Raw genomic sequence first — 15,512 nt, forward strand, 5'->3', positions numbered from 1 at the left:
AGAGAGAGAGAGAGAGAGAGAGCAAGGAAAGAGACATCTTGATTGAAGAGCCATTATGGGGCTAGAAAGAAACCTGGCACCAGGGAACTTCCCAGGAATCTATAAGAATGATCCCAGTTAAGATCCTACATAATACCTGGCCTTCCCCTGTAATCAGATTGATGACTACCTTAACTGTTATCATAGAATCTTCATCCAGCAACTGATGGAGGCAGATGCAGAGATTCACAGCTAGCACAAGGCTGAGCTCCCAGAGTCCATTTGAAGAGAGGAAGGAACAATAATATGAGTAAAAGGGTCAAGACCATGATGGGGATACCCATAGAAACAGCTGACCTGAGCTAGTGGGAGCTCACTGACTCTGGACTGACAGCAGGGGAACCTACACAGGCCCAAACTAGACCCTCTGAATGTGGGTGACAGTTGTGTGGATGGAACAGTTTGTGGGGCCACTGACAGTGGGAACAGGGTTAATCCCTAGTGCTTGACCTGGCTTTTTGGAGCCCATTCTTTTTGGAGGGATATCTTGCTCAGCCTAGATATAGGGGGAGGGCCTTGGCCCTGCCTCAAAATGATATGCCAGACTTTGTTGACTCCACATGGGAAGCCTTAACCTCTCTGAGGAGTAGATGGGGGATGAGATGGGGAAAAGTGAAGGCAGTGGGAGGAGGGGAGGGAGAAAGAACTGGGATTGGTATATAAAATGAGACTAGATTGTTTTAAAAATAAATAACAAAGAGGTCTTAAAAACGAAAAGAAATAAAAGAGTGGTTTTGTTGAAAGTAATAGCTTAAGGATGGGTTTGTACCGAATAAGCTCAATAATCAGGTGTGTGAGTCAGGTCTGTCCTAGGAGGCATGGTGAACAAGTGGAGAGAGGGGTGCTTGCCATTTTGGAAAAGGGTTTTCATAAGATGAAGAAAGGGACCATTGTTATGCAGGGATTTTTTTTCCTTTCTGGTTAGTGACAAATGTGTTAACAGCTTCAATGTAAGTGTGTGTTTGTGAACCTCTCCATCCACTATAGACAAGAACTAAATTTTCAGAGTAGAGATTATGAAGGGTCACAGAATAGGCAGGTACAATTTAATGTTTCCATTACAAATACTCAAAGACCAACACTTCTTTATTGATGGTATTCTGGGTTTGTTCGCATCAGTCAAACTGTCTCATAAAAATCCCGGTATCTTTACTCAGGTGGAAATGAAATCATTTAAAAATGAGTATCTCTGTGCCTAAGGGCTCGATAATCAAAGCTTTCATGCCTTATTGCCTGTTCCAGAAGAAAGATTCCTCAATTTCTTTTGGTTTCCAAGTAGCCAACATGGCACTTTGGTGTGTTGGCTTGGGTCCGTTATCGTTCCTCTTGGTCAAGTTCTACATTTCTTCTTGTTTCAAATGCCAGTCCAAATTTTCTGATGCTGATTAGTGCTCACATAATTTTAGCTGCAGACTGTTAGGAGGTTGAAATATCCCTTATCAACTTAGTCCCACTCCAGCCTCAGAAGATTTCATTCAATGGGATGGTAAGCCGGTAGGAAAAGAAGGAATTGGCATACTTAGGCTTGTATTTAGCACCAATTAGTTGGATTAAGTAATATGGAATCTGATGACAAAAGAGACCATCCAGGGTAGTAATTATATTTCCAATTTGTAACTTAGACATAAGTTATCATGGAACTAGCAATAACTTTATCTGGATGTTTTTATTGGTTTCTCAGTGAGCATATACTTCTTTTCTCAGTTCTCCTTCTAAGCTGCATGATCTCAAAAGGTGTTCAAATGTTTCTAAAAAGGCAGCTTACTCAGATAAATTATCTGAGTTCAGTACAATAGGAAAATAATCTAACTTGTATGGTCTGAAGGAACACATCTCACAATTTATAGTGCCAAATTGAATGATTTCAAACAAGCAGTTACATTATTTAAAAAGTAAACTTTTTCTTGGATTGCTACAATTGGGAGATACTTGGCTCTGTGTACATAAGTGTGTTGTCTGTTTTGTTTTCTGTCTGATACATTAGAAAATACTATCTAGAACATTGTCTTTTGAAAGTGAAAATGTAGCATTTTGGATCTCTCATAGCAAAAGTAAACCCCAATAAAATATTTCTATGGCTAGCACACTTTAAAAATTCAAAGATTTCAAGGAGAGATTTTACAAGCAAGATTCAAGTATTATATATGGAGTATCATCAAATTTGATGATTAGAAAAATATTACTTATCTCTAAATATAGTTCACTAAAAACAAGTATTTGGAAATGGAATCTGGCTGGAAGGTAAGAGAGAAACTATATGCTCTTCCTACACATGAGTTCCCTTGGAATCACAACTAGAAGATGCATACTTCCTTCTTTTCAAAGTGTGTGTGTGCACATGCACGTATGTAAGTGCTTCTGCATGTGTGTGTGTGTGTGTGTGTGTGTGTGTGTGTGTGTGTGTGTCCAACTGGGCGACAGTATTGATAGCAACAGATAGAAGGCTTCAAGTGTTGACTAAAGAAAGGCTAAATCAGAAAGCAAAGGACCAAAGACCAAGAATTAAAATTTAACAGCAGAGAAAGAAGTCTGTAGTGGTACCTGGGAAACAAAGAAAGATCAGACTTTACCTAAAAAGGAGAAGGTACAATGATAATTACTGTGTACCTATTACATGATCCTTTATTCACACATACAACAATTTTTATAAGAAATGGTAATCCTACCAAAAATGAGGTTCAGAGAGATCTACAGATTTTCACACACTCACTAAAATAGTAAGTGGCAGAATTAGGACTAGAAACAAATCTAAATCCATCATGCTATTTCTACTATAGCTACCACAGGGTTTTGATTTACAAAAAAGGACTAGTGCAATGGCTCACTGGTAGTTTTTGTCTAACATGTTAAGTCTTTAAGTTCCATACTGAGCACCACAAAAAATTCCCAGATTCTAAGTGCCAGCCATATGTTGTGCATGTTGATGCTCAAACACATAGTGCAACATTTTACATCTGTACATCCTTTTGTGATGCAGAGCTATTAAAACACCCAGGTATATGGGAATTGTGTGTGAAAACAACACTTCTTAAAACTGAGACTTCATGAATGCATCTCTAGGCTGAGAACTTTTTAGACTCTAATCCAGAGAGTTGAAAGAGAACATAAAAATCCCCAGTACCTGAGTTTCACATTTTATTATTATTTCTTTGGTTATGTCTTGTGTATCCTTAGAAGATGTCCTACCACCGAGCTATATTTGTTCTATTTTGGTAATAGAGCATTGGTATGTTGTCCAGGCTGGCCTGGAACTCAATGATTCTTTTGCTTTAACCCCTTCAGTGCTGGGATTATAGGCATGCACTACTAGTCCTAATTCTTGAATTGTTAAGTGGTCTTTATAATACGTTGTTGAATGTCAAACATGAAATCCAGAGTTTTAACACCATGTTGGTGTTCTGGGAAGTAGATCAGATAGGGTTCAACGAAACTGTTCAACATCACTTGGTGATGCTTAAAGTCATTCTGTTGTTTAAAATAATGTTTCTAGTATGCTCTTTTGGTTATGTGTCTACGGCTACCATCTGTTATGTACAATATAGGCTTTTGCCTTCTTATACTTTCCAAAAGACAAGTATGCTATAGATCTTCTCTGGTGAACTTTAGTGGATTTGGTAGCCACTGGTACTGATGTATGCTGAAGATGGTCTGCTCTTGTTTCTTACTTAACTGATTTACTCAGTGATGACACATACATCTGGAAAATGAGTGACACTGAGTAGGTAAAAATTTTTGCTCACAGATAAAGTCTTTATTTATCCTCAAGTTGTGTTTTACAGTGTTTTCCAGAGAGCAGTGTTTTGGTAGGATATTAAATGATGTTATATGAAAGAGGGGACCTGAAATTTAATTTAGTTTGGGAATCCTGAGTTATAAAATTTCTCGGTTTATTTTATTACAGTATTTATAGTGCAAATCTTCCTAAGGATAGTAATATGCAGGTTTCTTCTCCTCATTTGAACTCAGAAATCAGCTTCTCTAAAACATCTACTAAAATAGTTTTCATTGAGCTCATAGTAGAAAACTGTGGTCAAGATCAAGGCAACTGGCATTTGATATACATGCTGGTTCTTCATATAAGCCAACTGCTTTGGTCTAGGTCAGTGTTCCTTCTTGTGAATGGTCAGTATTTGTGGATTTCAATCCAAGTGGAGCTAAGTAGCCCCAAGAATAAAGCATGGGTAGTTAGCAAAATTAGAAGCTAGACATTTGTTTCTCTCTGCATGCATTGATACTCTTCATTTTGTAAAAAATGTAACCCCCCAATATAACAGTTAAGCTGCAAAACAGTCTCTTAAAACAAATGCACCATAAACAATATGACATGTGGTCATGTCTGTTTGGCAACCATAATCTTCAACTGCCTGAAATCTGGTTCACTTTCAGTGTGGTCACAGTTTGCCTCCTTATTTTCCTATCTTTGGCCATATTAAATTACTTGCTGTTCTTTAAAGCCTCATCATCGTTTTTATGTCTCTGTGCCTTTATTCAAGTTGTGATCATTGCCTCAAGCGCCTTTTCCCTTGCATTTCACTAAACTTCTCCCCAATAATTTTCTCTTTACACCTTCAGACTAAAGTATAATTGTAATCACTGTCTCCTTTATTTGACATATTTTTTTAAATATTATTTATTTATTTTGTATGTGTATACATGTGTACATTCATGTGCATGTGGGTATGAATGTGTCACAGGTCAAAGGACAATCTGAGAAAGTTGGTTACCTCCTTGTACAATATAGGTTCCAGAGATCAAATATGGGATATAGGGTTGGCAGCAATTGCCATCACATGATGAACCACCTCCATATCCCTATATAATTTTTAAAACATACATTTAAGGGGCTTGAGAAATGGCTCAGTGGTTAAAAGTACTGGCTGCTATTCCAGAGGACCTGGGTTTGTTTCCCAGCACCCACATGGCAGCTCACAATTGTCTCTAGCTCTAGTTCCAGGGGATCTGACATCTTCATACTAACACACATAAAACAGAGTCAAATAAAGTATGAAAAACAAGGATATGTTTAAATCTCTATTATTAGGCTTGCCATTCCCAGATGTCTCATATAGAGTTTGCTATATATTTAGCATGTAATAGGAACTTATTAAATGTATTTGTAGATGAATAAGTGCATGGAGAGATGAGGTCACATCAGTGAATTGAAAAATATACAAAGACCCATGTCATAATTTGTATTTCAGCATTGCAATCATTTTCTCACATCTAGGATATCTGACATGGAAGGAGCAATGTTGTACTTCTTTTGGAGGTGGTGAATGATGAGGTAGTTGGCATAAGGACTACCTTGAACATTGGAAATTACTGTTTATTGTGGCATCAGACTATTGTCAGGGTTCTCTGAACTATTTTCTTAACTACAGAACTCATGGATATTGTTGAAATTTGCATATGTGTTAAGATTTTGTCTTTATAGGCAATGTTCAATCTCCTAGGAGTAAAGAAACTTCTCATTTAAACTTTTTGCTTGCTTGTTTATTGAGAATGCTCATACTATATAGTCCTAGCTGACCTGCAGCTTACTATGTAGCAAACTAGCCTTAAAGTCATGAGATTCCTTTCTCAGCCTCACGAACACTGGGAAAACAGGCTTAAATAACCTTTCAAATAAATGTACACTTTTTCAAATCTCACATGCTCTGAGTCCCCATTGTCCTTCCTTTCCTGTGGGTGGTAGCTGCTACCTCAAATTTCTGTACAGCCTACAAAATAAAATGGTTCATGGCAACGGATATTTAGGTTCGTGATATTTACTACATACTGAGAACTTATGAGTCTTAGGAAAAAAAGAAATAATAGTTGTCCAGGGCAATAAGAGGAAAGATGGAACATGAGCAAAGAAAAAGGCCAGGAAAGAAGATGGCAGGAAGGTTGGTTGTCTCTTTCCATTTTGGAAAATGGAAGTGTTTCTTGGGAATTACAAAATAAAGTGAGAGATGCCTGTGCATTTATCTGAATTATGTACTATATAAAAGTCAGCATCAATTCACTGAAGGCAAGGTCCTTATCCAGGCTATTAAGTGTTTTCTTAAAAGAAAAAATGGGCAAAGCATGTAAATTCTTTAAGCAATTCTTGATATACAGTTTTCAAAAGCAGCCAGATATTAATCAAGAACAAAGAAAGACATTTATTTTTCCACGGATGGACATTTAAGAGCCTGAAAGGTTATCCTGAGAACTCATCACCTGTGGGATTATTTAACAAATACCAATTAGTTTCTAAGGAAATAAGCAAGGGGATAGGAAGGTAGGCATAGAAACTCAAAGAAAAGGCTATATGTACTGTTTCTTAATTTAACAGAAAATGGAAGATCATCAGCAAATGAAACACTATAGACACAGCCATGCTAGAGATCAATATAAGATGTTGAGACCAAACATATATCAGTTGTAGAGTGTCATATTCTCCAAGAATTCAAAACATCTACTTTATCCTCCACTCCTTCAACTATCTATTCATCGAATATGGTTTTGGCATATACCTTACATAGCTGTGAATAGGGGTAGCTAAAATTATTGTGCAAATCAATCTCTTGTATTAGTACTTCTATGAGCAGGTAACTGGCAATTAAGACATTAATAATCTTATGATCTTTTCTTCATGGCTTTTGACATCAAATCACAAAATTTTAACAGCAGAAGGATTCTTGGTAAATCTTATCATCCTAGTTTCATGATGGCAAAAAAATAGAGCCTCTGGGAGGCAGAAATTACTTTCCCAAGACTATATTCTGAACTGCTGTTTTATTATATATTATATAATTATAGTGTGAGTGATAAAGAAAAGGAATCAAAATTATCTAAATTCTTCTTAAAGGTGACAAAAAGTCTATGCTAAACCCAAATGTTATGAAAATGAGAGGATACCACCAATATATTCACAAAAGTCACTATGTGCTGATGCTTTCTTTTATCTTACCATTGTTTGAATAAAATGTGTTATATACTGATACAGTAAGTTAACAATAAACACTGGAAGAATTATGTTGAAAAGCAGACGATGTGGTGATAACTCCAGCGACGTGCAAAGGTTTATATTTTAAGCCTAAGAGAATAAACACTTTGGTTTTCGCTGACTTGGTACTTTAATATCACCATAAACTTTTTAAAATTAAAATTACTGAAATCAGACTTTAAGCACTATGCTTGGAGCACCTTTCAGTGTGAGGTAATCAGAAGCATATTTTTGTGAACTGCTGACTGTTGTTACATATCACATACTGCATGGCAAGCCAAGCTATTTATTAAGGAGAAAGCCATTGGAAAGTGCTAAGAACAGCTTGTGTCTACCTAATATGCTAGGAACCTCATTGTAATAATAAGTCCTCACATTTGTCTAGCACTTTCTCAAAGATGCTCTTATTCATCTTTTTATTTTCTCCTAACTGCAACTCTGAGGATGATATCTAGAAATTACAAATAATGAAAATGAAGTTCATAGGGACATGGAGTAAAGAATAGATCTGGACTTTTAACCTAGGTCTGTCTGACTTCAGAGGTAATCAATAATCCTTCTATGAGTTGACTGGGCATCTATCTCTGGCATCTATCTCTGTGGTATAATACTTGCCTAACATGTCCTGCATAGTAAAAGGAAAGAAAAACAAAACAAAAGAAAAGAATCATTGTATTTTGTGGGCATCTATCTTCTAATTTTCTTGAAGTTTGTTAGTTTGAACCTCTAGTGCCCACTGTGCTGTCTTGTTTGTATGGGAAGGAAACCGAGGCGAAAACTGTCCATAGCAATTCAGGATTGTATTCCCCATGTCTACTCGATCACATTTTCTAGTAAATCAATCAGATAGCTTTTTGTCGTACTCTTTCAGCGACTGAATTCACAAAGCTATATCAGTGCTACACTGTTCAGTTAAAATCTTAGTCATATGTATATTTCTCTCCCAAAGAGGTTCACTGTGATAATGTCAAAAGAACTATTTTTTCTCTTAATGGAGAATATGTACTCTGATATGAAACTAAGATCTTAACAAGGAGTATCTTATAATTAAATTTTACTTGTATCAAAATGAGCTTATAGTTACTTTCAAAAGATGGCAAGGAAGGGGATCCTCAATCTAGAAGCCACTGTATATTATGCATAATTCACAGGATGTTAAATGATTGAGATATGAGTGTATCAGAACATTTGCTCAGGACTTGGAACATTCATGTAGGAAAACTTTTCCTTTCAATCCTTCCCTCTGGTGCCTCTCCTGGATTTCTTTCTACTTCATCCCCATGGTCTTGAGGCTTCTTCCTCACTGAATATCACAACTATAAAATATCCTTAGCAAGACAAGTAAAAACAAGGTTGGATTGTCAAATATCTGATTCTCATTTGATATAGTTGCCTAGAAAAGAACTCAGAGGGTATCTACGCTGGTGCCTGAGAGTACTACAGTTACTTGAGATGCTCCTGCTGAAATTTTCACAGATCAATCCTGAAACAATTTGCATACAGTATTATGATCTGGTAAAAAGTACGAACTGGTCCGTGAGGAGGGGAGGATGTAGTTATTACAATGATATATAGGTAGAGAAGGCATTGAGTGCCTTATGGGAAGCCAGAGATAACAATTGTTGTAAATTAGCCCTGAGATGAGAGAAAAGCGGGCTGAATTCCAGTCATTTGGGTTTTTCCAATTGTTACTGAATAATTGAATAAAGATTATAGTTTTTGGTACTCAGAAATACATTTGTTTTCCTTTGAGTTCCATTTCTAAATCAAAGTAGACTAATGAGCTGCTTTTTCTCACGAAGGATGCATCTGTTTGGAAGCAGCAGGCAGCCGTGTGAATTCTGGCATAAGGCAGATGAAGCTATGAAGAATTAGAAGAGGGGGAAATATGTGTCATTCAAGCAGTATGAAACCATTTCAGAAGGATGACAGAGCTCATGGTAGACACACGTTCATGGAACACAGAGACTTCAATAGAGGGTCACCCTTGGAAGGGTTATATCTTCTAAGAAGCTACTGTGCCAGTGGAAAAATGCTTTTGGAAACAATCAATGGATTTGTAAAGAAAAGGAAATGATTAAAAGGCCTGCTGATTTCTGGGAGACACAGGATAGGAAATTGGCTCTGTTTGGTGCCTTAGACACAGAGTCCAAAGAGAAGCAGCTTTACACTCCAGTTGGCTGTCTCTACAGAACATGCAGCAGTTAGGTGAGGGGTAGTCCCAGGTGTTCACAGCCTGCCTGTGCCCTACTCATCCTGCACCTGTGACAGTTTTGATTACTTGGTTCTCTCGTCCTTACCACTGAACAGCTTTGGGCCAGTATCAATAGACCACCCGAGGAACCGAATCCAAAAACATACCCTCATTCATTTTCAGTTAGTTTCCGATCCTTACTTCATGCGTCCTGATCCTAAGCAAAACTCCAAAGATATGAATGTCATAGGTTAAAATAAAGAAGGCACCATGAGAAAGTCAGCCTGAGTATTGTGCCTATATGGCACTCTCTGAAGCATTGCAGAGGAGAATTGCGTCTAGTGCAATAATTATAAGGGAGGGAGGCAAGCTGAAGGAGAAAAACAAAGAACAAGGAGAAAAAAAGAAGAAAATATTCTTACCTCCCAGAGTCATCCCTGCTTCATAACATTTTCGGAGTCGACAAGATGGACAATTTTTCCTCCGAAATTTATCAATGGTACAATCATTTCTGCTGGCACACAGATATTTCTGCTTCCCTGGGAGAAAAATGCAATAGTAGACAGGTTAGTGCGTCTCCAGAGCTTCTTTCCTTGAGAATCTCTAGGCAAAAGGATAGTAATATATACTACAAATTGGGAGACAATGGCCCCAAACAATTTGATCACTCAGAATCGAACCATTTAAAGAAGGTGATTTAAGCCGGGCTGTGGTGGCGCACGCCTTTAATCCCAGCACTCGGGAGGCAGAGGCAGGCGGATCTCTGTGAGTTCGAGGCCAGCCTGGTCTACAAGAGCTAGTTCCAGGACAGGGACCAAAAGCTACGGAGAAAACCTGTCTCGAAAAATCCAAAAAAAAAAAAAGGTGATTTAATGCTGTGCTATATTGCTTGTTTTTCATAGATGTTTTAGTAGATATTAGCAATTCAGACCCAGCTAATACTTCCATTATTATGACTATTTACTGATTTTGAAAACAAGATGTTTTAGCTTGACTAAAAGCCAAGAGTGCCCTTGAGAAAATGACCAGTTGTGAAAATTATCACTCTTTTAGCTTGGCACAGAACAGATGTTGGCTTAGTCAATACATCCTCCTACTGACACCTGTAATCATGCACAGATTCATACTTTAGCTAATTAGATGCTTTAAAAAAGACAGTACATCATTTTGCTATGTGATACCTAACTGTTTTTACATTGCCAGTGATGGCATTCTGAAGCCTGTAGGTTGAAAAGGCCAGAAATAAAACCCACAGTTTGTGTGATAAATTATAGCAAGCAAAAGAAAGTTTTCTTAAGTCAGTAAAGGAAACAAAAGCACAAGCAGGTACAATTTGAGTCCTCATAGATGGACATAGAAACTAACTATTTTTAAGGTAAGAGTTACTCAAAGGAAGATGTGGTCCAAAGATATATGCTTTGCTTCTTATTTGGCTTTCGTTACAGTGCTCCCAGAACCAATCCAACACATAGTAGGCCCTTGATAAATGTGTATTTATGCAGAACATAAAGATGCATAAGTAAACAGAGTCACCATAGAAATAGTTAAAAATATATCCTCAAGTACATTGTGGATTAGGGATAAAACAAGATGGAAGAAAATAGTCTTTTAAAAGTCTATTATTTCCTTATTATTTAATCTGTTTCATTATATGGCTGAAAATTTCAGGGTTCTATATCAGAATAATGATATGTATATTATATTTGATTTGTTTACAAGTTTAGTAATAATCTTTAGCAAAGTACATATAAAGGAATTGTCATATACCTCTTTCTATGATAAAAAAAATAAGGGTCATTATGATGAAACATGTTCTACCTTTCAACATTATGTTTAACAGTAGTAGGTAATGTATATCCTTGTCTTTTTACTAGACCACAGGTATGATATTAATTATAGACTCACATATGACCTTTAATTTGTGATAAGGGAACATTTATCTACTTGTATTTATTGTAAGATAAATTCTGTCAAATTTTTTTACCTTTTCTGAAATGATTGTATAATTTTTTTCATTCTGTTGATGCAGTGAGTTGTATTTATTCATTTATATATATGAACCATCCTTGAATCCCAGTAATAAATCATTTTGGATCATAATGGATAATTTTTAATGTGATTCTAAATTGAGTTTTATCGCGTGTGCTAAAAGTGTTCTTCTATCTATGTTCTTCAAGACTATTGACCTGTGTGGAATTACATCCTTGGTTTGTTCTAAGACTATGAACCCAATGAATGAGAAAGAATTTAAATTCTGTTTGATCACCTCAAGCTTACTCTTCTATATAAAGCCTCAATTACCTCTGACACATACTTGTAAAGTGTTTTCCCCAAATTTTCTTGAATTATGACTCAGTGTGTAATATTTCTGGACTCTGTTAAGAGATCCTTTCTTCCAGGAAATGTACTTCTGTCTCTTTGTAGCACTGATTCATCAGTGATAGTAACACAAAATCTGAACTGGTAAAGATATTTAAAGCACTTCAGTAAAAAGTTTTAATGGGGTTCTTAGTTCTTAAGTTATGAAATGAACATAATATATGTAGATGTACCAAGTGACAAGTTGGTGATAGAGCCAGTATAGCGTTTGAAAATTGTGCACAATGGAGACGTATTGGGAAGGAGTATAGTTGGAAGAGAAAGCATTCTTAGTGTGTCAGAAATCTTTCTTCACTGTTTGTTTAAACTCAGCTTGTGTATTTTCAGTTGTCAGAGGAAATTATAAGTGGGTTCTGGGCCTGCTCCAATTTAGTTTTAGAAGGTCACACAATTCCATGTTGTAGTCTAGGTGGCTGAACAATTAGCACAGATAATATAAATTCAGCTCCTGCTCATCAGAGACTAAACATTAAACTCCACTCTTTGATACTGTTTATTTTTCAATAACAAAATTATATCAACAACCAATTATTAAGTTCTTACAAAAAGTCATTGTGAAATGGTTGGCAAAATACAAACATTCTTTCTCATGTTAAAGCATATAAAGATACACTGTAGATCTGCAAAGAGAATCCGCATTTCTTTATCACCCTCATCTATTCAAGTTTTTCCCTAAAAGTTTGGGAAATAATTGTATATATTACTTATTAATGAGACATGATGTAATGTTTTGATAAATGTTTAATGATAAAAGGATTAAATTAAGGTAGTTAAATCCATTGCATTACCTGATTTTTTTTTTGTGGTAAGCATATTACAAATCTATACTTAGTATTTTACTCATAAGTGGTTTTTAAACATAAAGCAAAGAAATCAGCCTACAAATCACAACCTCAAAGAACTTAGACAACAATGAGGACACTAAGAGAGACTTCCATAGATCTAATCTACATGGGAAGTAGAAAAAGGCAAGATCTCCTGCTTAAATTGGGAACATGGGGACCTTGAGGGAGGGTTGAAGGGGGGAAAGAAGAGGCAGAAAGAGGAACAGAGAAAAATGTAGAGCTCAATAAAAAACAATTAAAAAAAAACCAAAACCCATGAAAATGTGGAGTTTTTAATTCTGGTCACCATGCTGTGCATTAGGTCCTGGAAGTGTATATTTTCTGGCCAAATGAAATTCTGTGCTCTGCAGTCAGTGTCACTGCCTCTATGAGGCTCATCTCTTCTCAGCATGGTTTACAATAGACACATCTAGTGTCCTCACTAAGCTGGACACTTTGAAAAGTTCTTCAAATGTTATCGAGTTCTAGTTAGGATTCGTTACCAGTTTACTGCTCTTTCTTGAATTTGTAAAATCGTGTAGACAAGTTTAGGCACACAGCCTGAGCAAAAGGCAGAACTAACATAAAGAGGGTTCAGTAAATTTAGATTTTTTTTTATTACTTTATTAATACTAGGAATCAAAATTTCAACTTCCTCCCCTCCTCCCACTTCCCTCCCGCTCCCCCACTCACCCTCCTTCCTCTCACTCCAGTCCTAAGAGAGGGCAGGGTACCCTGCCCTGTGGGAAGTCCAAGGCCCTCCCTCCTCCAACCAGGCTTAGGAAGGTATGCATCCAAGTAGACTAGGATCCCCAAAAGCCCAGTAATCCCATTTGGGTCTCTGTCTCTAGCTCCATCTGTCGCCAGACGAAGGATCTATGGTGATATTCACATTAGTCATCAGTCTGACAACAGGACAAGGCCAGTTCAGGCACCCTCTCCTCCACTGCCCAGAGTCCTAGCTGGGGACATCCCTGTGGATATCTGGGACTCCCTCTAGAGTCAAGCCTCTTGCCCACCCCACAGTGTCTCCCTTAATTAAGATATCTTCTTCTCTGCTCCCATATCTGCCCTTCCTCCATCTCAACCATTCCACTCCTCCAAGCTCTCCCTAACCCTCTCCTTCTCCCTTCTCTCTCCTTGAAGAGCAGAAGGAGGCAGAATATGACCAAGGAAGTTTAGATTTTTTTTATTAACTTCTCAACCTAAGAATAAGTAAGGTTCTGCCTTACTCCCTCCTGTTTGAGTCTGATCCCTTCGTATTTTTATCTCTGCAGTTCTGTCAAAATTGCTCCTCTGGGATTTGTTTATATTATTAGAGTCACTGCCTAAGCAGAATCAATGACACTTTCAAAACATGTTGTCATATTTACATGCTTTACCCAGTAGATGTATTTCTGGATATCAGTGTACTTACCACATGCAATTCAACTGAATTTTCAATTAAATGGACAGCAGCGATTATTCATTTAAAGAATTTATGTGTTGAATATTTCTTCAAGTCTAAGATAATCTCTTAGTAAAATGGCCACTAATTAAAATTTATTAATTTCATTCAATCTAAATTTTATTTGACAGTCTTACAATCTCCATGAAGTATAACTGGACAAAATATTTCAATGAAAAATGTATATACCCATTCTTTGATTCAGTATTTGTTTTTCACATGTATGACATAACATATACACAGACATTCACTACAACAGCATTGTAACAGCACAAGATTAACAACAGCATGAATACCTATCACAACAAGAATAAATTATTATGTAACACTTCTCCCATTAAAAATTTTTATATATAACAAAATGGAAGATACTCCAAGATCTATTGTAAATTTTTGAAAATATGTAAAATATTAATTAGGTAAATAAAATTATTCTGTTTTTGCTTATTTTCATAAATGTATATAACATCTGAAGAAATATACAGTAATTGATGAATAGTGCTTGCTTTAAGACAGATAACATTTCTGTGGAATTGCTGGGGCTGATTTTTGCTATTGCACCTTTCATAGTTACCCAGTTTGGTTATACATGTCTGTGTTACCTTGGATTAAATTTCTTTCCTCTCTTTGGGCTTCAGTAGATACACCCATACACATAATAAAAAAGATTTCAGTCCCTAACACTTCAGTGAGAAAAAACAAGTGGCTCCCAGCACATCCTAGCTCCTAATCTGTAGTTCTTATTCACAGCGGGTGTGTTCCCTATACTGAGGAATTAGGAAAACTACTCCTTTAAAAGCTCAACACTTTTCATTTTGATCCCAAATATCAATTAGTCAGTTAAAACAAGCTTGTTGAAGACCACTAATATCTGTAGGGGAGAAAGAGAAATTACTATTTTCTGTCTTTTAGATGCTTGTAGTCTAGTAGGAGATAATGTAAGTCCACAGAAACTGAAATGTTACAAATATATGAGAATATATGAGGGCTTTAAAATGAAGCAAGAATGTCTAGATCATGGCTTATGTCTTCTGTTTTGTGGGGCCTTGGCAAAGACAGCATGTTCCTCTGAGCCTCAGCATGAATGTCAGACTGCTAGCTATGAACTCGGTAATCACCTGATAAATCAATATTCTTCCCAGACACTAAAGAGCTATCAGGCACACATGGTCAATGCTATTGGTTGTGCTTAGCATTTATTACTTGGGAAAACATCATGATGTGCTATTAGCATAGACCTAGGCTAGGTGCCAGAAGGACGGGTTTGTAAATCCCAGAAATTCCACCTAGTAGTGTCAAATATTGCAACTGGGGTTAACGGCATAACTTTTCTGATTCTGTGCCTTTCTTAAAAAGTGAGGTATATAAATTCACCTTTGCAGAGCTGTGACAATTAAAAGAATACATGTAAAGTATCTAGAAAATGTTAGTTAACAGTTAAATCACAAGCAAGGTGAACATTCTCCTGGGGGGAGTTGGAAATTTTTAATAAAAAAAGAAAAATAAATAAAATTAAAAAGATACTGATAAGAATACTTAGATACCTAAAATAAATAATATTTTTCTCAAAAAAAGGGGGGAGGACCTTGGACTGCTCACAGGGCAGGGAACCCTGACTGCTCTTAGGACTGGAGAGGGAGGGGGAGGGGAGTGGTG

General features: G+C 36.6%; 1 protein-coding gene across 2 annotated transcripts in view; it reads right to left on the reverse strand.

Moving 5' to 3' along the window:
• Positions 1-15,512, reverse strand: part of Ar (androgen receptor) — a 174,750-nt gene that overhangs the window by 28,336 nt on the left and 130,902 nt on the right. For both annotated transcript variants that reach the window (XM_026784773.1, XM_013350520.2), the window contains one exon: positions 9,629-9,745. In XM_026784773.1, coding sequence (XP_026640574.1) covers positions 9,629-9,745 — 117 coding nt within the window. The remainder of the gene's footprint in view (positions 1-9,628; positions 9,746-15,512) is intronic.

The sequence above is a fragment of the Microtus ochrogaster genome, chromosome X, assembly GCF_000317375.1.
Source record: "Microtus ochrogaster isolate Prairie Vole_2 chromosome X, MicOch1.0, whole genome shotgun sequence".
In the NCBI taxonomy this organism is placed as follows: domain Eukaryota; kingdom Metazoa; phylum Chordata; class Mammalia; order Rodentia; family Cricetidae; genus Microtus; species Microtus ochrogaster.